General features: G+C 38.0%; 1 protein-coding gene across 1 annotated transcript in view; it reads right to left on the reverse strand.

The window, feature by feature from the left end:
• TRHDE (thyrotropin releasing hormone degrading enzyme) overlaps positions 1-27782 on the reverse strand; it is a 203557-nt gene that overhangs the window by 30499 nt on the left and 145276 nt on the right. Inside the window, exons 10-12 of the mRNA XM_053943823.1 lie at positions 20768-20856; positions 11773-11906; positions 11619-11674 (exon numbers count right to left, since the gene is read on the reverse strand). Of these exons, the coding sequence (XP_053799798.1) occupies positions 11619-11674; positions 11773-11906; positions 20768-20856 (279 nt within the window). The remainder of the gene's footprint in view (positions 1-11618; positions 11675-11772; positions 11907-20767; positions 20857-27782) is intronic.

The following is a 27782-nucleotide window of genomic DNA, read 5'->3' on the forward strand; positions in this document are numbered from 1 at the left end:
CTATCATTAAGTCCAGCAAAATTACTATCAGATATTGCCTGTCAAAGTCCAAAAGCGTATGAGACAGGGCTAAGAGACAAGGTTCTTTTCTAGCCTAGCCATCTTGGAGGAGAATTGAAATACTGTCTGTCATTAGAGGAAGAACTGATTATGAGCTATACTGAAACCAGGTAACAAGCATAAACACCACAGAAATACTGTGTGATCTTATGTCTAGTCTGAAACAGGTGCAGTTTTTTCTAGGTATGCCTCCAGTAGCCACCTGGGAATCTTAGCGAGCATGTATCTCTTCCTTAAAAAAATACACAGAGGAACCTGGGATACTTTTGGCAAGTATTGTAACAGATAAATTAGTTAAGTCAAACAGTGTTGATATATAAACAGCTCCTGAAAGCATACTGATGTTCAGGTAAAACATTTCTCAAGGGTAAGGTTAAAAATCTGGAATTAAAAGATACTTAAGAACTCATCTAGAGTCTCCCTACCCAAAGCAGATTCATACCAGTGCCATTCCTGACAAAAATGTTTTGTCTATATAGGCCTCTACCAATGGATATCCTAGGAACACTACTGTTTCAGTACTGCTCTGCCAAGAGGAGATAAGAATATCATAGCTCTGATCTTTTGCCCTGTAAATATTCATAGAAGAGTACCAACAGATCCATTTCATGTTATATCTAAAATGATCTGTTGTTTACATATCTTCAGTATAAACCTTAGTTTATCCTAAAAGCAGACATTCCTCTTTATAGTGTTTCAGATTAGAGAGTTTTGATCTGACATCATGGGTCATACAGAAAGCAGCCTAGATTTAAAACAGCTTCTACAAGCCCTCTCTAAGCCAACTTTCCCCATACCGAGTCATTTGAAACACATGACTACAAAAGCAAAATTTAACCAAAAAAACATTTGAGATGTTTCATTGCTTTATCAATTTTTTACATAACTGTCCTAACCCATCAGTTTACCACCATGTCAATCATTCTGTAGCCACCACTACCCAGGAGAGCATGCGTTAGAAACACAGCACCACATGAGTTTTGTCTTACTATGTTCCTGATTTCACAGTTGCCTGCCAAACTGAAGAGGAGAACAGGAGAACAGGAACATGGACTGGCAAAAAGATCTGGTTTAGTTATTAGACAAGTTATCTCTAGACAAACATCCTGGTTCAGCAGGTTTTCATGTCAAAGGAGACTGCTGATGAACTGTATTGAAAATGTGATCTATCATTTTTATGAAAGGACAGAGGTGGAAAAAGGTTTTCCAGAAGTTATAGGTAAGTATTATGTGGTTTATGATATCGTATCACATGATATCATAAGCACCAATGCTTAGCAAGGTACTGTCCAGCTTACACTGGAGAAGTTGCTACAGTGGCCATTGCTACAGAGGAAAGAGTCAACGAACAGAAAAAGAAAGTACTGAACATAGTAATGAAATATCTCTCACAAAGAATACCCAATAAATATCTCATGGCAATCAAAAACAGTCTTTAAATTACAAGAGATTTTAATGAGTTAGATAAAAGCAGAAGATCTAGATTATATTATGAAACATCAGTGTGTATTCAACTCTATTCTGACCTTGATTTGTTCTTTACAATGAGCCACTGAACTTATGGACAGATCCCAGCACATTCATTTTCCCCTTAGGGACAAAGTACCAAATGGTAGTGTAATTGCCAAGGGAAAATTATTACTCTGTTCTGAATTATTTCTATCATAAATCCAGCAGCAGTCAAACAGACTCCGTCACAAAAACAACAGGGTTGCCACACAGTGATGAGAGTCCCACATACAAGGGCACCCTAAATCCTTTAGTCCCACCACCCAACAAAGACATTATAAGTCATGTGTTTAAATCAAAATTAGAAAATCCAAGCTGGCAGAAAACTGGTGTGCATTACAGAAATTATGGAAATTAGGTGATTTACTTGCTGCTGGTTTAAAACTCACCCTGCCTTGTCTGTTTCTTAGAAATGTGTAAAACATGACTAGCTTTTTGTCTGGGTAATTTTGAAGGGGTAAAACACAGCTCTTCAGAACACAGATGTGCAACTCAGATTAACATCAGTTCTGTTTCTGTGCATATGCAATATATGAATAATTAGACTATACTCATTAACTCCTAGAGACAGTTTAAAGTAAGCTAGGATTCTTAACAGTTGATTCATTCTTTTACCTTAACAGTCAAGTGTGTGGATTAGAATAACTCACAGAGAAACCTGGCACTAATGAACATCCACATATAACTGTATCTGCCTTTTTCATTTTTCCAGGACCCATGATGTCTCTACCAATGTATTCAGGATATTCTTTCCCACAGTGCTTTAACAGCAATGCCTTGATAGCTGAGAAAAAACATGTATGTTGAACCTTGTTGACATGTCAAAAACGCTTTGGGCAAGGCGATCCATAGAACTGGGAAATTAACTCTTGCAGTCACAGATTTCCCCTTCAACTCCTGCAGGGCTAGAAGTCAACAATTAAAAACTTAGGATGACTGGCATCCATGTTCAACCACAGAAGGTGCAGAAAGAATGTTTTATCATAGAAAACTAATGGATGATCTGTAAAAAAGGCCCTGTGATCTCCAGTACCAAAAAATAATCTGCTTCATCTTTCCCTCCCAGGATTGAGCTGACTTTATATACGGACCATGTAAGGACCTTATTTTTCTAAGATGCCAAAGTGACTTGATGGAGTCATTATGATCTGTACCAGCTATGGGCCTCCACATAAACAGGAGAGGAATGCTTATCTGCTCTTTGATGGATACAACAGCAACTTTTGACTTACAAGATCATTTTAAGAACTACATTTAATTAGAATTCAATCTCTCCAACATTGAAAGATTCAGAGAGTAAGACAGCTTGAAGTGAAGCCTGCTTCTTATTATGTTTTCTCACATGCAAAATATTTAAGGACTCTTCAACAGACATTCAACTCCACACAAGTGCATTTGAAGTATCCTACAAATAATAGTTCAAACTCAATGCAATTATCAGAGTATTATGTGGCTTAAATTATCTTGCACAGTTTTAGAGTTGCCACATAAGTGAAGACTAATATTAATTTGAATTACTCACCTCTGTTGAAAACAGAAGAAAACCTCAAATCTAAACCCCTCTATACTTGTAAAAAAACTCCTTCAGACTGTAGGTTCACAATCTCTCTTTTCCTCTTCTTCCCCATATGAAAGAAAAATGAATTAAAAAGGAGTAATACAAGAAGAAAAGGAGTAATCTTACTGCTAAAAATTAAGGCTACGCAGTAAGGTATGTCATGTTTTCCATCATCATGAAACCATGATTTTTGAGAAGTATGTAATTCACAGAGTTAAATTAAGTAAAGAAATCTGAATGTATTTCAGGGGCTAATAGACATCAATTTCAGATTACTCAATTATTGTAAGTGTTATTTATTTTTTTCTTGGTGATTTTTGTTGGGAAAGGTAGAATGAAACAGCTCTTCTATTCATTAAGTTGTCAACAGGTGATGGTATCTATGAGAGCATGTTTGAGCAGAATCAAAATTGAATTAGTTTATTATTATGCACAATACGTTTTCATTATTCCCTGTTTGCCTGGTCTAATGTTTATAATTTGCATATCAGTCACTCAAGTGAAATATGTTTAAAAGCTAGGAACTTCATATGGATAGCAAAGAATTTTGATCTTGAGAACACACATATACAATCCAAATTTTGTTTGGCAGAGTATCTACAGAATTGGATATTCCTTTTCTAAAGGCAATTCCCAATAAACATATTTATAATAAAAGAGTCTCTGAAATTATCTTAAACCTTCACCTATTCTCTTATCTCCACTTTGCAGAGAGGAAGAAGACACAAACAATTTAAGTTATTTTACTAAGATCACCTAGAAAGACTACAGCAGAAACAGCATCCCAGGTTTCTTCAGTCCCTGTGCCTTAGTCATAACACAGTCCTTCCTGTCATTTATTGCTTGATTTCTGGGTAAAGGAAAACACACTTCTATCCAGATAGGAAGGAGCTAATCTATTACAACATTTCAGCAGACAGAGCATACATGGACAAAGACCAGACCTCCTCTAGACAACAATCCTCGTCAAAAGCAATCAGATAAGCTCAAGAAGTAGGATCATTTCTGAGAAGCAATGCTGCAGTCAGGTCAAAACAGCAGGCAAAGCAGTGACTAGCCTGTGACAGCAGACTTCTTTCTTTATGCTAGTGAGGCATTAGTCTTGTCTTTTATAACTAGAAAAGTTGGTTTATGCCTTCATTCCTATACCCTTCACTGATGCTAGGAAAGTCAAGGTGTTTAGATCAGCACCTCCAGCTTCTCAGAGTGCCTTGTTTTTGCTACCTTAACCAATGTAGCAGAAGGATATTTTGCTCTCCACGTTAGTACTGTCAGACCCACAGAAAGGAAGGTAATCGGGTTCTGGGGTAAGGGGTCAAAAAAAAGCCACTTGTTTGAGAGGACAGGTGAGGGAGCTAGAGATTAGGGCTGATCAGGCAGCTGTGGGGAAGAAAAAGGGCTATGTAAATGATATGAAGTCCCAGGGAATGGATGTATGCTTGCTATGAGAAGACAGGGTTCCCAAAGAATGTCACAGGTTTTGAGGCTGTACAAAAACTTCCCCCCGCCCCACCAACACATATTCCTCAAGCCAAGCCATATTTGCAGCTCTGTTTCCAGTAGTTGAAGTTGCAAAGAAGCCTTCAGCAAGCTCCACTCATTAACTCCTCTTCTTGTTTAACCTCAGATTCCAGTGCTTTTTGAAGCATAATCAAACCTGGTTCAATTAATACTCCCAAAACCAATTTCAGAGACTGTTACCTTCCCCTCTCATTACACAGCAGCCCCTGGCAGCTGCACTGCAACAAGGATACATTCATACCAAGCTGACTCCAGAGACCAGCTTGAACTCTGAGTGTGGCAAGCACATTTCACTCTGAGACTTAAGACTATGTGGTAAAAAGAGAATGAGTTAACAAATATTAGCTAAAAATAACTCTGTCACTCCCTTGAAACCAGAGTCAAGTCTTCCTGACAGTTTATTCTGGGTTTGGCTAAGAATAGAGTCAATGTAGTTTACAGGATAAAACAATTACTGCTACAATTAGTCATAAGTACCAGAAATAATTTAGACAAATTTTGCTGGGCTATGACTAGACCAAAACCTTTCCTCTGCACTAAACACTTTGCAGTCAGATCTACAGGGTTGGATTTTAGCACATGCTGAAGAGTCTTCAGCAGCTTCTCTGACTCTCGGCAGGTATTTCTATCTTTCAAGCACTTTTGCAGCACCAACACTTTCCTGGAATGTGCTCTACAATTTGCTTTACTGACTTTAGCTATGTAACAGGATCAGATGCACAAATGACACACTACAAAAGCAGAATTGGCTTTTAGTGTGCTTAGTTGCAGGAATTGCTTTGACTCCTCTTGTTATGAACACAGGCAAATGTTAGCTGAAATATGTATCCCCACATAAAGCAGATATCAATGCTGTGATGTCACAGAACATAGGGACTGACATGCAGCATACGGAATGAATGATGGCTACTTTAAAATAATTGAAACTTTCTATTTTCTCTAAAAAAGGCACATCTACTTTGGCCCACTGAGGGAGTATTTATGTCAAAAGAAACCAAACAACTTCTGTTGGAAATCATACCTAAATCAATTGCTAGTGAACCATCACCAAAATTTACCTGCCAATGAATGGGAGTTAGTTACTATGGCATCTGCTGAAATAATTCACATGAGGCCTCATTTATTAAAACAGTAAATCTATATCATTATTAATCAAGCGTGATACAAAGTATTGATCTAATACTCCCTTAGCTGGTATTCAGAGCCACTAATTAAGGGAGCTGCATTAACACATCTCGTTTTCCTCTGAGTTGAACTATTAGAAAATGCAATCAGGAGTAAAGACGAAGGCTAGAGTAGAACTGCAGTTTACTAATTTAAATGGATCCTATATGACTGTTTCTGAATAGCCCAACAAAACAAAGTCAACAACCCTGAATGTGGCTGTTGAAATTTTGAAGCATTTTGAAGTACATTAATTTTGTCACCTACTTATTATCCAGACTCAGAATTCCACAAGGACCCTCAAATGCCTTGACTTCTCCCGACAATACACTGAACAGGACTTGAAGTAATACAAACAAGTGTAACATGGAACCAATTAGCCCACCTATGTTGGAAGACTTCAAAGGCTACAAAAAATGAAATCCTAATCTCTGTGAAGGAAAACAGCAATGAAGATAATTTCATTTCCATAGTTTAGTTTTGCAATGCATGTATTTCCACCAGACATTTCAAGAAAACATTTTTCCGATTTAGCAGAAAACATTTTTCCAATAATTCTGGATTTTATATGGAAGTATATGAACTATAGTCTTACAAGTTACAAGTTAACTCTCAGTTTCCAGAAATAAAAACAGCTAATCATTATGAGGGTTGGTGCTGTCTCAGGTAGCTGAGTGGATAATTTGTTCTCTCCTCAGTGTCAAGACTCCACAGCCAGGAATTAATTTTTTAAGAAACAATAAAATAGGGGGTTCTAAAGACATGATTTTCCAGATTCAAAAGGCTATACTTAATTAAGCAAGACTTACTTTTTAAATTAATTTCTCTCTAAAAGTTGTTGAGAAAGTGATCTGTAGTCACCATTAGCTTACTTCAGTATTTTACTTCTGGAATCAATCTTGCAGTCAAATGCACCAGCTCTTAAAGATAAATTTATGTCAAGGGAGATTTAGATTTATATATTGAAAAGTAGGTTGGTACTACCTTTTCCCTTGCCCTCAGACTTGGGTTTTATAGAGCCAGCAGAACTCACAGCTTGGAAAGAAACAAGCCACAAAGCATTGTTTAATAGCAGGAAAACAATCCTCATAATTCATCGTTTATCTCTTTGCACCAGGATCCTGGTTTTGGTCTGGTGTAGGAAATTCTGACAGAGAAGAACACTTATGAAGGCCAATCTACAGCATGGAAGTCACTTAGTTCACAGAAAACTTTGAAGGTACATTTTCTTCTTGTTTCTCATTTCTGATACAGCTCTCCATATTTGTGAAGCCTACAGGGGCAAGCTTCATTTGAAGAGACTATAGCTCACTCTGTCCCTAATCTGTGCATGGAAATGGACAGTACTCAAACACAGTCGTCCATCCTTGGAGCCTAAGAACAATTACCAACGACACCGTTTCATGCTTTCTCATTCAGTGCTTACAGAACTGGAAACAACAACAGCTATTTTAGATGACAGTAAAAGAGATATTCACAGTCACATCTGATTCAACACTGATTAACATTAAACATAAATCAGACCTTTTCTTTCACATAACACTAGATCAAGTCAACCAGTTTATTGAGGGAAATCATTTATGAAGATTTAGAGCCCATCAAGGAAGAACCAAGGGTGACACAACACTCCTAACACTAAGTGAGTAATTTATCTTTTGTGGTTAAGTGGTTTTGAGAGGTCAGGTGCATGTTTCTCTCCATTAACTCTCAGTGCACTGAAAGGTGAGAATGTCAGATTTACAGGTCTACCTTTGGGATGCCTAAATTGGGAGGCATCCCACCTCACATACTCACTAACTGACCTCTTATCCTAAGGAAAGAGAAAGATGCGAGAAGTTGACAACGTTATTCACATTCTTATGAAACAGTGCAATCTTTGTTAATTATTGTGACACTGCTTATTGGAGCTGCCTGATCTGCCCTCTCCTCCATTTAAGCTTAGATGAGAACCACAGTTCTGTTTGTCTTCTCGCAGCTTCTGGGCTTTCTCAGTCAAAGTTTACTGGTACTATTTACTAGAGTCAATATATTTTTTAAATTCTACTGAAACCTCATACAACCCAAAAGATAAAGAATCTTCATGAAGAAGGGAAGAGGAAGTGTCAAGGTGCTATTCTTGCGGAAGAACATGGGACATGAATTGCCGTAAGTTCTGTTTGGGTATGTGTATGCACTACAGCCAAGAATTAAGCTTAAAAATCTGAAGAACAAACATGTTGTAACTTTCTTTTGTTGTTATTATTCTTCTCAACTCTCCTTGATGAATGTTATATAAACCAAAATACAGCAAGAATGAAGATGGAATGTTTCCATATAAAATGGACAAAAAATTCAATTAAAAGCTATAAAGTTTAAAATATTCCTTGGTAGTATCAATTCATTTATGTTGTTTATTTTCAAGAAATCACTATGCTGGACAGTAGAAGGATAATCATTTCAGAGGAATGAAATCAACCTTTAAAAAAATTAAATGTGCCATTCTAAAACCATTTATATGAGCTTTTTCTTTCATTTGTCTCCAGCTCTAGATATTATTAAATTTTACTGAAGAGAAAAGCTGCACTCATTCCACAAACAAAATCAATTAGCAGTATAATGACACAGAAATAATCATACTAGGACAGGCAATATTATAATAGTGGAAAAATTGAGTCAAAACCTTCTGGTACTATCTGCATCAAGTTCAAGAGCACACTAGGAAGTACTTCGGAAGCTTCTAAGAAGGACAGGGTATTTTGAAGAAATATAGTTCCCACAGTAGGACTGCTTACATTAGAAGTCATTTATGAAAGGACCAGCATGAATTCAAGAAATTATGTTTTAATTTTTGCATTACTTTGGCATTAAGAATAATATCTAGAGATTAGAATTAAAGTATGTATTCCACAGTTCTTTTCCCTCTCTCAAAACATGCATGTTTATAGTTGTAGGCAAGAAGATAACACACCATTGCAACTAGGAACCAAAATTGAGACTGAATTACTTTTAAAAACAGACAGTGTTCTCAGAAATCAGATCTGAACTACCAAGTACTACTTCTATGTCTGGTCAATAAGGTTGCTGACCTTCTCTCATATCACAGTCAGAGACAAGTACGTGTTTAATCTCCCCATCACGTAATGTCATACAGACAGGGAGAAATGCTCGCTGTGCGTCGGACACAACACTGAAGCAGCACAGCACCCATGAGGCATGCGACATCCAACTATGGTACTGCTCCAAAATAAAGTGAGACAACTTTCTGTGCTGCACCCTGCAGCCAAGGGAGGGAAAACTAAGCGGCTTTTAGGCTGATGGTGGCATTTTGAACTGTGACTTTTTAAAAAAATTAGAAGACTCTGTGTTATTCTGATAGCCCTCAGAGCTTGTTTTAGGAACACTGCTGTGTCACATCAAAGCAGCAGACACGGCAGGAGAAGCTGCACCACATTACAGCATCAGAGTTCAATTCCCACCACCTGTTCCCAGCAAGAGCTTTTCCAGCTACTTTCTTATTTCAAGAAGTTCTGAGGCCAGGCCTCAACACACTGCTAAGGATCTCTTAATGCCTCCCTAGTCCTATTCATCATAAAGGAACGTAGCGAGTATTAGGCCAAATCCTGGCCTTTTTTTTTTTTTTTGTCTGGGAAAGGGGGAATGAAGATAAAAAATACCAAGCTTTTCCTAAAAACTTACCATATTGTCAGCCAGCCAATCATAGTAACTTCAGCATCACTATAATTGTTTGTTTGTTTTTTTTTAGATAGGAAGATGATAGATTAGTAACATAATAAAGATCAACAAGAAGTATACCCTACATGGCAAGTTTAGCCAGGTCCACATATCTTATTGCTACTCTTGAACTACAGACCATAAATCTACTGTTTGCAAACAGATCCTTCCTCCAAACAGACTGGCTTGTAAGGCACACAGTCAAGGTAAGACTATTGACAGGACTCTGGAAACAGGAGTCTAGCTACATATACCTACTGGAAGAATATTTTCTCTTAAGTGATATCCATGTATGCACATGTGTCTCGACATATATTTAGAGGTCCACTACTTTTTTCCACAGTGCATGAAGACCAAATGCAGCAGCAGTCTGCTGCAGACCATCATTAACAAAACAAAGTCAAGTTTTTATAATGTGAAATCTTGTGAAAGACTTCACAAGGATCTAGTGTAGCTACCTCTGAAAAAAGGTACCAACTCTAGTATTTCCAAGTATCCCAGTAAAAGTACTTCAGAAAATTAGTGGGGAATGCATTACTCATCTAATCTTCTGAGTGGTTTTTAGGTAGACAAAACTTGGCCAGACAGTTCTTTTGTCTATGAACAAGACATCCTAGAGCACTGGCTCAATACTCACCCAGGAGAAAAACACTCACCTACAAAAAGTGGCTTAAGAAACAGCTTTTTTCAGGATCTAGAATTTCAGGGAAGTCTAGACACATCTGACTGCATTCAGTGTATGGAAAAAGAAGGTGACATACTGGCTCTGTGTAACTCAGTAACTTCTCTGAGGTGTCAAAATCAAATAAAATTGGAACAGATTACAACTTTACTCACCATCTGGTAGCTCTTCTAATATTCTAGATATTACAGAATAATCTGCAGTATTCTTCTAGCCAGAGAGTAGACAAATCATGATCTACTGAAGTCTGACGTAATGACCTATTTCTAGCTTTTACTGTTACCAATGGGAAGATGTCACAAAGCAAGAATGAAGGGTAGTGCCAAAAGCAAATGGATACATCTCTCCCCATGATACCTCCTTCCCTACTACATCTCTGGACTGTTAAGTAAGGGCTAATCACTACTTTATGTCAGCAGCAGGAACAGAGTGGTAGGGCACACAACTGTGTTTTACTGCAGTGATGCTAGAACATCACTGAGCTGTGACACTGTGACTGCAGCCCAAACACCTCCAGTGACCATTTGAAGTAAAATGTTAAGACAGTAGGTTCAGGAATTATTTTCATGCTACCTTTGACATGACAGTGCAAGTAAAATCACATTATTTGCAATTTTTGCAATTAAATCTGTAATTATGCAATCAAAACCCTATTCTAATGCTATATTCCCAGGTACCTCAAAATCAAAAAGCTACAAATTTTCCACTATTTTCCTCTCATTTTACACTTTCACTATCAACATATTGGATTTCAAAATGGGGACCAGTCCATTGCCTCCATTTTTAAAGAAGGCACTATCTAACCAGCACTGTATGTGTTAATTATTATCTCTTATCATAATAAAATACAAAATGTTGCATAAATTCCAGAAATGCTCAATGGAACTGCTTTTCCATTATGTTTGAAAAGCATCTCAGAGGGAAAAAAGAGTCTTTTCTAGCAAAATATAAGACGAGAAAGATACTGGAAAAATTATGTAACAGTACAAGTTAGGGCAAAAGAATTACTGAAGCTTGAAGGTACCTTCCATCTCAAATTAAATACAGCACAAGGATCAGTGGCAAAAGAAAGGAGAGGTGGGACAACCGGGAGAAATGGAAGAAAAAACCCTCAGTCATTAGAGAACGAGGAAAGAGATTATTTATCTGCAAAGTGTTAAATTGAACTTGCTGCAAAATTGATTAAATCTCTTCAGACTCAGAAATACCCTACGGCAATTATTGATCAAAAGTAGTGAATGTGCTACAGACCATTTTTATGTGCTATAAAAAAAAAAAAAAAAAGCAGGGGAGGGAAACTAAAGTGTGTTTAAAACACACTTAACTTTGAAACACACTCAACTGCTGAGTTAATGGTTGCATGAGTTCTTGCAGCAATGTGTATGAGGATAGATGATCTTGAGGAAAACATACCTGGCTAGATTGAATGCATCATCAATCAAGCCTGCTCGATTACTGACAGAGATAACCTGTGAGGGGCAAGCACAAAAATTGAACCATTTAAGGTGATGAAATAGTGAAGGTTCATCTATGAAAGCAGATTTTAGGGATGAGAAGAGAATCTTACCTCATGGTTCCTTGTTAGCTGATTAATAAGCAGCCTCCAATTCCTAATATCATAATTAACTCTGAAGTAGCCAGTCTGGTTGATGTTCCCCAGCAACCAACTTGCCTCTTCCAAAGCAGGAATTCTGTGGTGCTCTGGAAACAAAGAAGAAGAAGGGAAGGGGTCTTGGTTTTAAATTTAAACATTCTAAAGGTGCATCTGTTACATTTTCTCCTTCTTTAAATATATGTGGAAGGCAGTAAAATGAATTCAAAGTCTAACAAAAACACTCTGTTTGATTAATAATTTCCTTCATCTGTTCTGATGTAGAGAGATGCCCACTGACCTTTTACCCACAGAGAACTTCAAGTGTGCTTTTCTTTCCTGGCAAGTATTATTTTTATGAGAGGTACCGTACCCACTTTAAGTCTGGCACCCTTATTCTGGCCATGCTTAAACAGTTTTCTGCAATTGTAACTCAAAGAGTGCTATAGAGAGAAGAGTAAACCTGTGATTAAAAAAAATTGATTCTTAAGTGTTTCTGCATGTATTTGATTAAGTTTTTACACTGGATTTTAAATTAAAGTACTTCCAGTTGAACAGCTTCTACCTACTAAGCACTGAGAGCTTCCTCTTTAGAGCTAGACTAATTAACCTTATATCACCTAACCTGTTCTTCATCTTTCTCCTTGTTTTAAGTAATCACTTTAGGGCTGAAAGTTTAAATTTATTACAGTTTTTGTGCAGTCAGGCACTCCACAACTATCTGCAAGAATAGGGATTTCAAAATTTCAACAACAGAAATGCCCTGAACTCACAACAAGCATTTCTTTTTTATCACGGCACAAGGCATCAGGCTTCAACACCCCTGGAAGAAGTCTTCAAACTAGTAAACTATTTTGACAAAACTAACCATTAACAAGAACTCACTAAAAATTCAGAAACACTTTTTTCAACCAATAAAATTAGCTTGTACACTGTTGAAGGAGTAGTCTTGTCATTCATTTAAAAAAATATGTAAAATTTGTTATAAATTTAATTCCATTAGAGAATTTTTTATGTGCTTGAACTCCCTGAAGGTAACAAATGGGAAAAAAGTTAGCAGCATAGTCTTTACAATTCACTCATGCTATCTCGTACATAGGCTTACTAAAGAAATTGATTTGTTTTAGTCCTTCTTACAAAAAAGTAATTTCTGAGGAAATGATAGTTAACCAGGGCTACAGATAAAAGTTGTGCTTCTCCCTTGACTAACAGCAAGCCCACAAATAACTACTACTTTAAAGGGCAATAAGTACAAAGATCAGCAAGACCCAAATCTTAAAAACACATCATTATATGTTTAAATTCATGGATCTGCATTATGCACATGGATTCAGATAAAAAAACTGCAGGATTAAAACAGACAGTCCTCTTTTCTCCTAGTTAGTTCTGAAACCATTAAAATCTCTGAAAAATACAATTATTAAAAATATTAAGCCCAGAATAATTCAGTTGTTGCCTGTTCAATTTGATTGCTATTTCTCTTTTATCTGTGGTAAAGCACCAAGCAGACATATTCCTTGGGATCCAATATATCCTGCAGAAATAAGACTGAGAAGATCTGTATTGAGTCCTACAACTCTGTGGACTTCCCAGGTGTTCGTACTGTCAAAGCACCTAAGATGCTTTTGCCACACACTCTGATGTGGAACAAGGCTGTAACACTTGTGTGTCCTTTCTTCCACAAGGCGCTGTACAGATCAGTCCTAAGCAAACTCTCTTAGACTTGCTCCTCTGTTTAAATTCTTTTTTCAATGAGTCCAAGTCAGATCCAGCCTGTTGCTCCATCCTATCTAGAGAAGACTTGAATCCTGTTCCTTTGCAGCCTTATATCACCTTAATGCAGTACAGCTTTCTGTCTATGCTCTTTGCTTGCCAACTAACCTTTAAATGCCACCAGTCCTGAAAACAGCTACTTGTAACTGGTTAATCTTTGCACCTCTACAATGCTACCTAAAAGCATACCAAATAGGCTATAAGCACACATTAAACAATATCTGGAAAATGGAAATTTTCAAAATCATACACAATTAGAAAATACATACACCTTTTCTTCTTTGGGCATTTATATTACATTTTCACCTCCAAAGGTAGGAAATTACTTATGCTTCAACAGAGTATTGAATGATACTTCCCAGTCAAATATGACAAGTACAGAATAAGCTATTTCACATGTAATAGCTGTACAACACTCCCAATATGTATCGCTATAAAGGAGGAGAGTATCTTTCCAAATCACGATGGCATTGTTGCTGTTTTGGTCAGTTTAAATGCAACCATAATCTCCTGCTATTATTTTCAATAAGACCACTCAGGTATTGACCTTCTCCTGAAATAAAGGACAGAAATCTTTCACACCTTCCCAACTTACATAAAGAGATGGCTATTTTACGGTACCGCCTGATACATGTGCTTCATATAGTTCTATATCATTTAGTAGAATTTAATATTTGTGTCTGTCAGTTCTCATGCTTTCCTATAAAAGAAATTCTTTCTTTTGGTAATTATAGGCACTAAACATTTCTATACCTGGGGGAATGTTTCCACTTACCACAAACACATTTATTAGTTTCCTGTTAAAGGTATTGTAGTTAGCAAAAAGGTAGTAACTTAGTGTTAAGCCCTACATTAAACCATTCATAACTTTCTAAACAACAAAAACATTTCATTTGGAATGAAATCCATCTTTGAAGGTTTTAGTTCACCTCTCAAAAGTCAATCTAAAATATATATCCTGTTGTATTTGAGATTAAAGGGAATTTTTTTAATCTTCTTTCATCAGAAAGTGTTTTTCCATGGTCATGATTTGTCTGGATGCCTCAGAAAATAACACTGCTCTAAAACTTCTAGTTTTGCCACATATATAGGAAATATTTAGGAGGAAACATTTAAATTTTATGACATTTGTTTTGAAGTAAAAAATCAGTTAGGGTCTCATTTTTCTCCCCAGTTTGTCTGCTCTCAAAGTGTGAGATAGTTCCTCCAGCTGGTGCACGTGGCTTGAAGTTCTGAGCCCTCCAAACAATTTCAATTCCATCAAAAGCAGCATGTGAGGTGGGTGTGGGAGAAGGGCACACTTCTGCAAGAGAGTACTGCCAAAAGTATGAACTAAACACAGTTCCAGTACCATTTCAAGTCTTTAGACTCACAGGTGTTATTTTAACTCTTTACTTTATACAAACCCTAGCATACTAAGATATTGGTTTAAGCTAGTAGAATCCCTACTGGGGGAACTGACTCCATTTAGCTGCAAAAACAACGGCACAAGTGTAGCACTATTTATTGATAACAACAGCAAGCAAAATTTTTCTGACAAAAAAGTGTTCCATGAGGAATTTCACAATAATTTATACTGGCTTTACTAAATCCTGCTAATCTTCTTGCAAGAACTTTTCACACAGGGAGAAGGCAAACCAGAAGAAAAAATTCTATCTATCTCACCTGCCATGTTGACATAGCTCCATGCTGAAAGAAAATATTTTGGTATAGAGATTAGCACAATAAATGGAGCACATCAGGAAATATGATCATGTTCCATCTCACAAAACTCTTTCTTCAAATTACCCTTCCATCCATTAATGTTCCTTTATGATGGAACTGCTAATGACTATGTGATACACCGTGTAAGCAGCAGTCTTCTGCTAGGATCTTCAGCTCTTAGAACAAGGGGAATGATTCTGACTCATTCTTTCAAAATTACACAGGATTCCAAGTCCTGTATCCCTGGCCCTCACTACAGCTGGCTGAGGCTCAAAGCAGGACCTGTATATTGATCTTTTTCCACAGTGCTTCCCTTCTTCCTGCTTTTGAAAGATAAAAGAGTGGAGTCTGGAAGCAACACAGGTAAAGCTCAGCAGCTGAGTTTCAGAAAAGAAAAGAATGGGTATTTTTCTAAAGCTGCAACTAATGCTCTGCTCCCCAGCGGGCAGCCAGCAAACCCCAGCTCAGAAGCATCTGTCATCTACAAAACACTTCCTGGAGGAGAATCTGACTGTTGAGTGGCTTAAACTAGAGATTATCTAGTAGGAGGTGGCAAAGTAAATTGAGACTTGCTGTTGGAAGGGAATTGCCCTGTTGAACTTTCTTTCCCCCATCTCATGGCAATCCTGAGGAGATATTAGGAGCAATCTGAACAGCAGTCACATTAACTGAGGTAGGAAGGTCTGTCAAAAGAGTATGTCCTTGGAACATAATCAGTTAATGAACAGGAGGTGGAGATGGAAAGGGCAGGGACTAAAGCTGTGTCAGCCAATTCAGCAGCACTTGCTGAGTTGCATGGAGATGTTTCCTACTTGGAGACTGAGCGCCAGAAAAATTATTCCCAGGGCAAGTATGCCTTTTTCCAAAGCCCTTCTCAGCTATTGGAAATGGATGCTAGCTAAACCTCCTCACCTGAGGTTAAAGTCAGTTCTAGATTTGCAGAAACATGCACAGGTAAGCCTGTGCTTCCATATCTAGTACACCTTCATCAGAAATCACCAACACATTCCCACAAACACTGCTTAGCAGTCATAGGGATGGAATGAGTTCAAAGCTGATTCCTGGCTTCCTACCCATTACTGATTTTGGGCTGATCCCAAAACACTACGGATATATATTCGCAGATAATTACAGCAACCACAAAAGAGGCAACTTATCTAGGAGAAACAGAAACAAGCCCTGGAATATGACAGAGCAGAAGTTTATAACACAAATTATTTCCACAGTGCCAGCAAAATTTATCATTCAGCAAACCTGCAAGACTGAGGCACAAAGAGCACTGCAGCCATCTTAACATGATGTTTCTGACCTCAGCATGGATAGGAAGGTCTAGAACAGATGTTTCCTTTGTGACTGGTTTACAGTCATTTGAAGCAGAACAGCCATCCATGGCCATGGGGAGTGAACAGGGAAAGGTGGCGGTGACCTTTATGCAGCACTCTGAGAGCAAATGAGACAGCTCCATTTCACACACCAGACAAACTGAACCCAGTACAAGGACCATCATCTGATGGCTGGTATATGAACTGATGAGTAGAAATGTGGTTACATAAATACTATGGTTCACTGGGTAAGGAGAAGAGAGACTGGCATAAGCACTTGCAAAATGAAAAGCTTTCAAAACTATGCCTACATATCTTCCGCAAACAAGTGGGAAGAGCTATATTAGATTTGAAACATCTTGGATATTATGCACCTTGTCAAACAAGTTTCCAAGGCCTGGCACTGTCCTCCCTACAGGACTTCCTGCAAAGGACAATGAACTACAATTCAAAAAGACACTGCATAGCTGTAATTTCCAGTGTGTTCCTTCATTTCAGTGCTGTGAAGAATGGACAGATCTAGTGTTGTTGCCAGCAATTCTGGTGAGATGCAGTTATCTGAACTGATTCTGCTCAGCATATTGAACAATCAGTGATCTGCATGCTCACTATCTCTGGCATGTAGCCAGAGACAGACAAGATGAGGACAGAGCAGCAACTCAGTCATCCTAAATGTCACTCTCACGGAGCTGGAGAGGAGCCTCATATCCTTTGTTCATGAAAATACCAACTGGTATCCTACAACACCTTGATGAGGTCACAGACACAGCAGCAGAGAGGATGCAAAAATCAACAAATCTTTCTTTTGTCTTTCTGGATGTATGTGAAGGAAAAGCCTCTTGTATCAGCAAATAAGCATTCTTGGTGAGCTAGGGCAAGGCAGGGGGTTAACTTCTGATGGATATTATTATTTGAAATACTACCAGGAAAAAAAAGGAACATGTTTTGATGTATTTCTATATGTAGCTATTTCAAAACCGCTGTGGTTTCATTTCTATCAGACAACCCACAGACAAGGTTAATTTTATTGGAAGATTTAAGTGATATGCCAAGATATAAATGTGGTAGTCATCAACTTGAACCATTTTCCATATTGGCAGCTGAAATCGGCTGTGTGATCAGTAATAATGACTATGTTGGGTTTACATGGCCAGGTTTGGTAGCAGAAGGGAGGCTAGAGAAATGGCTTCTGTGAGAAGCTGCCAGAAGCTTTTCCCATGTCCGGCAGAGCCAATACCTCTGGGTCTAAGACAGATATGCCACTGGCCAAGGCTGGGCCAACCGGAACTGGTAGTAATGCCTCTCTGACAACATATTTAAGAAGAAGGAAGACAAAAGAAGTTACTGCTCAGATGTAATTGTGGCCAGAGAAGCGCACGGTGAGAACACGTGAGAGGAGCAACCCTGCAGACACCAAGGTCAGTGGAGAAGGAGGGGCAGGAGGTGCTCCAGACACCGGAGCTGGGATTCCTCTGCAGCCTGTGGTGCAGACTATGGTGAGGCAGCTGTGCCCCTGCAGCCCATGGAGATCCACACGGATGCAGAGATCCACCTGCAGCCTGTGGAGGAGACCCACACCAGAGCAGGTGGATGCCTGAGAGGAGGCTGTGACTTTGAGGGAGGAACCCCATGTTAGAGCTGGGGAAAGACTCCTCTCCCTGAGCAGTGGGAGAAACAATGTGTGATGAACTGACCACAACCCCCATTCCCTTCTCCTCGCACAGCTGCAGGAGAGGAGGCAGAGCTAGGAAACAGGGAGGGGTGGGGAGAGGGGGAGGCATTTTAAGGTCCAGTTTTACTTCTCATTATCCTGTTCCCATTTCGAGTCTGTTTTTCTGAGACAGTACTTGTTGAGGGATCTCTAACTCAGACCTTATCCAAGATCCATGAACACTTTGTTATATTCTCTCTCCCCTGTCCAGTTTCAGAGGGGAGTGATAAGAGTGAGTTTGGTGGGGTGCCTGGTGTCCATGCATATCTGCATTCAATTACACACACTTGAAGAACAATGTGACCACATCTTCCAAATATCCTCTGCAGCAGTTTGTTTCACCTCCAGCTTGCAGACTTTTTCCAAGATTACCCACTAGGACAATACTGAAACTGTCCTCTGTACAACAGAAAGTCTTCAAGATTCTTCCAGTCCACAAGAATCAAACCTGGAAATTGTCCTTTGGAATCTCAGAATTCCTCCCTTATCCCCATGAAACAAACACACCAGCTGCAGAAAAACCTCCCAGGAATATCACAAAATCATGTATACCAGCCTCAATACATAGCAGCATGTACAATCAGTCATACATTCAGTATATATTCAGACATGTTCTTACTGATATTTCTATGTTGAGGAATTCTACATCTGAGCTAGACCACAATAAGTAGAAGCAAGAGGACATTCTTGCTGTAGTCATATGTTTACAGTCTCATTTTCAATGAGGCACAGCAAGTGAATGAGTGAGTGAAACTAATGAGGAAGAACAAGGATAATCACAATAGATCACAGTGTCATTGATTTGCTACACAGGAGACTGATGACTCGGAGATGTTCCTCTTTAATTTCCATATAGTAGCCAGCCCAAAATAATTCTCACACTGGCCATCATTAATTTGTTGATTTCTTGAAGGCATTCCAACAGAAGCAGTAGATCTTAAAAGAGTGTGTAGCAGTTTTATGGACTTGTTCCTCCACAGCACTCTGCAAGTAAAATGCAATGAGGAAGCATCTATGTAGGCAATAGTAATACACTGAACTTTGAAGGAGGGAGTGAAGGGAGGGAAGCATGCATGTGCAACCTAATGAGATGGGATGACCAACTCGCTCTGAAGTTAGTGGGAACCTTTCTAATAACTTCAATGAGAGTTCAATCAAGCCCTAAAGGACAAAAGTAGAACAGGTCATTAAGGCAGATTCTGAAAGTGCAAACAGGTCTTGAAGTATTCTGGAAGTGTTAATGTTAAAAAAGTACAGCCAAAATAGAAAGTTTCTGAAAAGTGAGGTAGAACCTGTATGCTTTGATGAGAGTATGTTTCCCAGGTATGAAAATTGCTCTGGTTGTAGCACACCAAGATGGACTATTCTATCATGGGAGCAGCATAAAACATGTTACTTTCTCATAGGCTGCAAATGATCTGGGTAAAGAAACACATACCTTGTATCACTAGAAAGATGGGGTACTCAGATTTCTACTGACCATACATCATTCATTTCCAGTCCTTCTGGCTGCTAAGCTCCATGCAACTAATATATTTTAATAACTTAGAAAAGAGAAAAAACATCTCACACAGTTTGACTCTCCTCTCTCACATTAATTTTCTATTAGAGGGAAATCTCTATGCCTTTATAATTATACAACAAAGGGTCTGCAGTCCACATGTCAAGGGGATGCATGCAACCTTCTATATAATAATTCCATTCAAGTCCCCACATGTCTTCCTTGACTCTCTTTAATTCTAGTCCAAAACTCTCAGACAATGTAGTATGAAGTGCTAAGGAAATAGATAAATATTTCATGAAATTTCTTTGGTGGGCTTCCTTTCTTAGTTGGTAAAAAACCACTGGCATCTAGCACTCACTCTCCTCCAGACAGTAACTAATACTGTTATGATCATGAAGGAACTGAGGAGGAAGAAAATACATTGTAAGCAGAACAATGCACTTTTGAGGTCCAGCATATGCTTATCTAATAGAGAGAACAAATACTTTTTATAGATCAGTAAGGACAATTTTTATGGCAGCAACCATTTCTTAGGCCTGGTTGAGACTATGGATTGAGTCAAATATGCTAGAATTCTAAATGTACTAAATCATACTCGCCATATCTGCTTCATGATACAATATTACATTTAACTTTCACCCATCAATAAAGTGAATTGCATTCATCAGTGATTTGATATGTGTCACCAAATATCAAATACTTAGCACTTTACATTTCTTTGTAAAAGCTTTACATTATACTGTCTAAATTCTGCAATATTATAAATCTAGATTGTTGCTCATCCTTCATTCCTCCTCCCTCCCTTCCCAGCTCTGTTTTTTTTTGCAATTCATTTTAAGCAGTTAAAACTGGGTGCAGAGCAACTAAACAATTATCTAGGATCGATTCCAAAGATACATTTGAAGAAAACACAAGTATGCTTTATGAGATTCCACTGGGAGGAAAGTTTATTTTTACCTGATTTGTTAGACACCCATATAATTGCCTCTGATGAGATGTGGCTCGTATTTCCTACTGCAATTGTTAATGGAATCTGCCACAAGTAGCTGCAAGACAAAGGAGGGGGAATCTAAGAACAAAAATACTGAACTGATTCTTCTCACAGCAATCAGGGATCATGTCAAAGAAATCAAAACACAATCTCAGTAGCAGTATAAAGATCTGTGGAGTCTAACAAGTTACTTTGATTTTGAAATGTGTTTGCATTAGCAATAAAACAAAGAAAAATAATTTATAAAAAAGAAAGCCCAGCCTAAATTATATTTTCCATTTTTTCACATACTATCATCATATGAGGACTTTTTAACAAAGCTTTTCCTAGTTTAAGAAAATGCTTTACAAAAGAGGAAATAATGATTACTCATAAAAAGAACACTTTTTTACATTCACTTAGAAAAAAAATTTCCACATAAGACATGCTTTGATTTATAGGGACTTCAACGTTTAAAAATACCATACTCTTCTAGCAACTCCTTAAAAAGCTACAATGGGCTTTCACTGCTGCTGGTATATAAAACCAAAATGAATGTGACAGATCTCCACTTCTTGGCACCATTTATAACCACCTATGCATATGCAAACTGGACAAAACATACTACATGTGGGTTTGGTGATGCACTGGTATAATCAGACCCCATCTTCCCTATAGGGTACTAGAAATTGTTTCTCATTTGAAGTAAAATGTTATAAATAACATCTTTCTCTGAATAAACAGAAACTGACTGTATGAAGTGAATATTTTTAGGGACAGATGGAAAGGATTATTTCCTTCATGTCTTCAGCATCACCTCTACTTCTTAACTCTTAAAAGTAGCATTTCACCAGTCACTGAAAAAGTAGACATTTCCCTCACAGGCCTGCCATGTCATTTTGTAAATCAGTAAAGGAGAAGCACTCAGTAATGGTACAGGTGGTCCCTCTGCCTTAGGTGCCTTACAGATGGTCCCTTGGTAGGTGGTCAATCGGAGTATGTGTGCAGTTAAGCAAGGCAGTATAGCAAGAGGCTGGCCTCAACTCAGATATCACCGTATAGCACACTTTGATACCAAGAATATAACTTTAGACTGATTGCATTAAAATGGTGCAAAGAGAGTGTGGGCCAGTTGTCTCCTGCTAGTAGACAGCATTGCAAAACTAGTCCACTGTACTGAAGCAAAAATTAGGTTTGCTCCTTTCCACTTACCCAGAAGCCTGCTCCATTTAACTACAAACACCACCCAAATGTTCCACAGCCACAGCCAACACTGGCTGGCTTCCAAGGGTTGCCTTGCTGGCATGACTTGGAGGCTGGGGGTGGGACAGAGCCCTGCCCTGCCACCACACTTGGCTCACAGCTCCCCACCCGTTTGCAAAGAGCCCCCAGCACACACAGGAATATGCACTGCTTAGAACAGAATCGTGTGCAGGGAAACACTTGTCCATACAGCAGTGATTCAGCTAAGATGGGGAGACACTTGGACAACCATACAGGTGAAAGAGCGATGAGTGACACTAGAAAGAAAACATGGCATTTACTACCACATGAAAGAAGAAAAAAGTTTCCATGTGATTTTAGGTTCTCTGAATGTTAGTACCATGACACACTAGGAAAATAATTAGCTCTATTCCTGCACTGAAGATAAGCTCCACATAAGGACATAATCTGGCAGATGCTTTTTGGATAATTAAGCTGTGTCATTTGAAGATTCTCTTGGCTTTATCAGTCTGCCCACTTCTTGTGCTGGACATTATCACACTCCACAGCACAGCCAGCAGAAAAGGATGTCCATTGGTGCATTAGCTTCTCTAGTTCCCAGTCTGGTGTCTTCACACAATGTTACCTTCATTTTTGGCTTAACTAATATTCTGGACTGTGAACTGGAGTAATGAGATACAGTGTGTACTGTGTTCTGCTGCTTTAGCTACAGCAGCAGTAACTCCTGGGCTCAACAGTTGAGGGCAGTCAGGAAATGCTGTGAAGTGATGCACTGAATTATATTCACTACTGCCCTAAATACCTTATACCTTACTAGACACACACCAGTGTTTTAGGGTCTGTCCATAAAAACCTCCTAGTAAATACATCACCTTTAGAAACATACCCAGTTCTAAATACTCATCTCTCCAGAATGAAAAATATCCTAGCAAACTATGATTGAGAAAAATAAAGCAAAATTTAGCATGGAATTTCTATATTATCTGAATGAACAGGAACATTGGTATGTGAAAAAAAAATTAAAACTGCATTTGCATGGAATTTTTATGACACCTCAACTCCTACTGAAAAAGCTAAACTGCAAAATAAAAGATACTGTGAGCTGCCTATATAGCTGATTTAAGCATATATATGCACACCCACAAATATCCATGTATGAACATATTCATGGACACCTGTTATTTCCAGAAGGAACTTCACAGAATGTTATTCTGTACATTGTAATATCTATACAGAGAAGAATTTTATACTTCCTTATATTATATTGCCTTCAATTGAGGTAAATCCTATTGAAGACAGATCCTTCTCTGAAAGGTGATCTAGCTGCAGAACAAGTGTCACAAAATCCACCCACCAGAAAATGTGGGATTTAGTTGGGAATATTAGTACTGGTAAATTTAACTTTTATCTACCCAATATAAGAGACCTCCTGACACTCCTGGTGCTTTCCAGAACCTCCAAATCTCACCCTCTTGGTTAGTGGTTTCCCTGAGGAAACACAGGTGTCCCTTTAGCAGACATCTAGAAAAAAATATTTTTCCTACTTAACTGCTGCTGATAAACTCTGTTTATTTGTTTTCTCCTTCCATTCCTCTTTATTCTCAGAGAAACGTCTGCTGCAGAACTTCTGTTGCAGAAGAAGCTGTAGCTAACTTCTATGTATGTGAGAGAAATGCATCTGGTTCACCTTCCAAAAAGGCGTCTTCCATTCATTGTCTCTGAAAGATCTGTATAGACTGTGTTCTCCAGGAGTGACCAGAAAGAAGCAAACTTTTCTTGCACTTTTCTGTCAGGAGTCTTCTACTTTACAGAGAAAAGAGAAAAAAGGGGACTCTCCTGCTTTCCTCCTGTTTTGTCTGAGAGTAGTGTAGACCCTTTATTTATTCTTTATATGTTGAGAGCACCACCAGCATGCTCTCAGTATGTATTGAATTGGGGAAAAATTCCACCTGGCCATCTGCTGCCTGCTGTGACAAACCAGTTCCAGTGACAATAAGAATCTAGCCTTGAGGGCCCAGTTATCAGGGCAACAAGACATGAAACAACCCATTCAGTCCTCTTACTGTCACGATTATGTCTGCAGGACTCAGATGCCTCTACAGATAGCCCACTCAGTCCCTGGGTGAAATGGTGCTAATGAACTGTGTGTTCAGTCTGCCTGAGATGCTGCTCAGCTGCAGAGGTATCCCACATAATGTCCCTCCACAATCAAACCTGATCACTTTGACAGGGAGTTAAAGGCAAACCTCTTATTGTGGAAAAACTAAGGGCTATTTCAGGAATTTTAAAAAACCCATCTCTGAAGCTGAGGAGGAGAGACACCTAAAACTAGAACAGACATGTTAACATGAACTGTGCTGAACATAACATTGTTCGATTTTCAAGAAATGTAAGGAAAGGGGAATCTTGTTGAAAGCTAGTATAAATAAACCTTTTTTTGCTGATCTGTAAGTGAGAAACTGCTCATGTGAAATAGTTAAACTTAGGTTGACAGGTTAATGCACAAGGGAATGCAGTGGTGGATTTTTTGTAGCACTATATCAATGCATAATACTGAAGTGTATTCATTCAGCTTAAAGATTAATCAGAAGGACTTGTTTCACAAAGTATCAGAATTTTGCATCAGCCAAGGTACATGCAATACTAGAAGCTAGCTAATGCAATACTAGAAGCAAACTAATTATGCTCTGTGTGGATTATATAGATTTTTTTTTGTCTTGAGCATTACATAATGACTAGGTAGGCAGTACTAGTATACTTTATCTCACTTGGAAAATTATCACATTTGTGATAATTACTTGGTTATGACTTGATTTTCAGCAAAAAAGAACTGAGATCCCTTTGTGGGCAAATTCTGAGACCATAAAACATTAAACAAACATGATGTCTCACACTATTGCCTCTGATGAATATTGTAGTAACATTGGGTTTTCAGTGGCTTCTTTGCAAAGAGCTATGCAAAGCCAGAAAAAGGGCAGCACCTTATTTCCTCTGCTTACAAAATAAAGATCTCAGGTAATTAAAAACAAAAAGGTAAGGTTCTTGGCATTTCAGATTTTGCACTCCTTTTCAAGTACTTTTTCATATTAATGAAATGTGAAATGTTTTTGCTGGGATGTAAATCCATACATTTTCAAGATTCATCTTCCCAGTAACCATAATGTACCAAGCTTGCACACACTGCTGGCAGTGAATACCACATTCTTCCAGTGGCATTCCTCCCTTCTCCCCTGGATTCAAAACTAAACAAAGAAGTTGATCTATTCCTAGTCATTACTCACAGAACAATGAAAGTATCTGCTCAATAATCAGAGGCTTATTATCCTGCATTATAAGGAGTATACAAGCAATGTGACTGCTTCACATAAAATGACAGAACATCTGTAACTAAAGTACTATTGTAGAATTCAGCTTACCTACATTTGAATGGCCACAAAAGTGAACAACCACACTCCTCTTGTATTCTGCTTTTACAGACCTCTGGATTATAGATTTCTAATCTATCCTGCTGTTTTTTACACAGAAACTGTACTTAATCCTTCTTAATGTGCACCTCTGTATTTTTTCTACCTACTATTTCAGGTTAGAAAACCAAACCTTGCTTCAGTGCTTTGAAGGCATATCTACCAGGGGTTAAAAGTGGCATAATTCTTTTCTCTTCTACACTCTTTATACTTTTTAAAATGCTCCTTTTCTACTAATCCCTACTGTCCTATTTACTTGCTTGACTGTGTCTGGACAGTGAGCTGATGTTTACAGAACACTACCTACCACAGGTCCAAGATCTCTTTCCTGAGACAAAATAGTTTCTTCAGAACTCATCACTGAGTATGTGAGTTTGAATTGTTTTCCCCACATGTATCACCTCATTATCAACATTAAGCTCCATCTGTCTTTTTATTACCATGTCAACTAGCACTAAGGAATATTTCTGTCATATTGGTAAGTAATACTTGTTTTTATTATACTTACAAAACTCCTATTACCAGAAAACTCTTGAAATGTAACTCTTCCACACCCTTTATCACATGGCTGAATAAGAAAAAAATCAATGCAGGTTTCTCAAGAATTTCATGGGCTATGACGTTCCACTAAGAAATTCAACCATCTAATTGTTCACTTTTTGCTTGTATTTCTAAACAGGTCTTCTCTCTTATCCTGGTACAGATTAATTTCTTTATGAATATTTAAGAAAGAAGCTGGACCTCAAAAAACACATAAAAACCCAGTTAAATTACAAGAAGCTACATACATCTAGATTTAGAAGACATCTATTATTAGTCTTTGATTATACACTTAGCCAGGACATCAAAGAAGGAGAACTATGGCAAGGCAGAAGAATGTACAGATTTAAGGAAAAAATTACTTTTTTTTAGTACATCTAACAACAGAAGAATGAGGGACAAAATTAAAAAGCTTTGCACAAAAGCAAAGTAAGTGATTTGGCTCTTAGCAGGATATAATAAGGATAATTAATTTAAAGTGTAGTGGCAATCATAAACTTGAATCATAGAATTATTTAGGTGGAAAGAGACTTTAGGAGATAAAGCCTTCTGCTCTAATGTGATCAGAGCACAGGAAAACAAGTTTCACTGTAGGTAGAAGATGGTATCAGAGGAAGATATACAGGATGTATATTCAGTGGCATCACACAAAATCAATCAAGTCAATTGAGGCAAATGATTTGCCATCTGCTTTTTTTCCTAATCTCTCCCACTGCAAAGCTGCTACAGAATTACTTTCAGGAAAGCTTAACACCAAAAGCTGTATGTATTTTCAAATACCTCAATAGGCTGAAAAACGAGATTTTGAGTTATCTTGGGCTGGAAGAACAGCAGTCATGTACCCATCAGCTGGCACTGGTGAAATCCCAACCATCACTCTTCCATGAATCAGTTTCTCTGGGATAAATTCAGTTGTTCAAGGTGATGGCAAATGATAGGGTATTTGAGACCTCTGCTATGGTCTGTAAGACAATAAGGATGCTCTTGCCGGTGTAGTGGCAGCACAAGGGAAAGTAAGATACCTGATGGCACCTTGAATGGCACCAGTCACACGTGCAAGCAACTAAATGGGCCTTTCCATCCACTCAGTGTTGACAAAGAAACATTACATAATTAAACGTGAGCTTCCCAAAGAAACTTTTTCATTTCTAAGTGAAAAAGGCAAATTTTCAAAACCAAGCTGCTTGTAAGAAAAAGAAGGCTTCAGCACAGATTTTCGAACACAGTATTTTAAAAAGGCACTGCTGCAATATTTTATAACTACTGTTTTAAATAAGAACTTTCAGTTTGCTGATTCAAAAAATTGCAGGGAGAAGCTGAAATTACTGAAACTGAAATGTAAGGCAGTTAAATTAAAGAATTGAAATGAATGTTCTAAACGAATTTTTCTCCAATTTTTGCTTTGATTTTTGTCCTGATTCAGTGCAGGTAAATGTTTTGATATGTCAAAAATTTCTGTGGGATGGGAATCCATTTCTTGTTCATTGGTAACACTTACTAATCTTCGTTAAGTATTTTGAGATCATAACAATCTAAGACCTCATATCACTGAGGGATATGATTAAAGCTATTTAACACGGAGATAAAGTGAAGCATACAAATAGTATAGATGCAAAAAAAAATAAAAAAGAAAATCCAAGAGTAAAACTGACTGATTAAGACACCTATCTCCTTATTTTAACCACCAGAACTTAATACCCAAAATGCCAACTCTTCAGTTAAGATAACAACTTGGTACATCCAGAGTGGCTGAAGATGAGAAACGGGGAACAAG

This window comes from Vidua chalybeata, chromosome 5 (genome assembly GCF_026979565.1).
Source record: "Vidua chalybeata isolate OUT-0048 chromosome 5, bVidCha1 merged haplotype, whole genome shotgun sequence".
Lineage (NCBI taxonomy): Eukaryota > Metazoa > Chordata > Aves > Passeriformes > Viduidae > Vidua > Vidua chalybeata.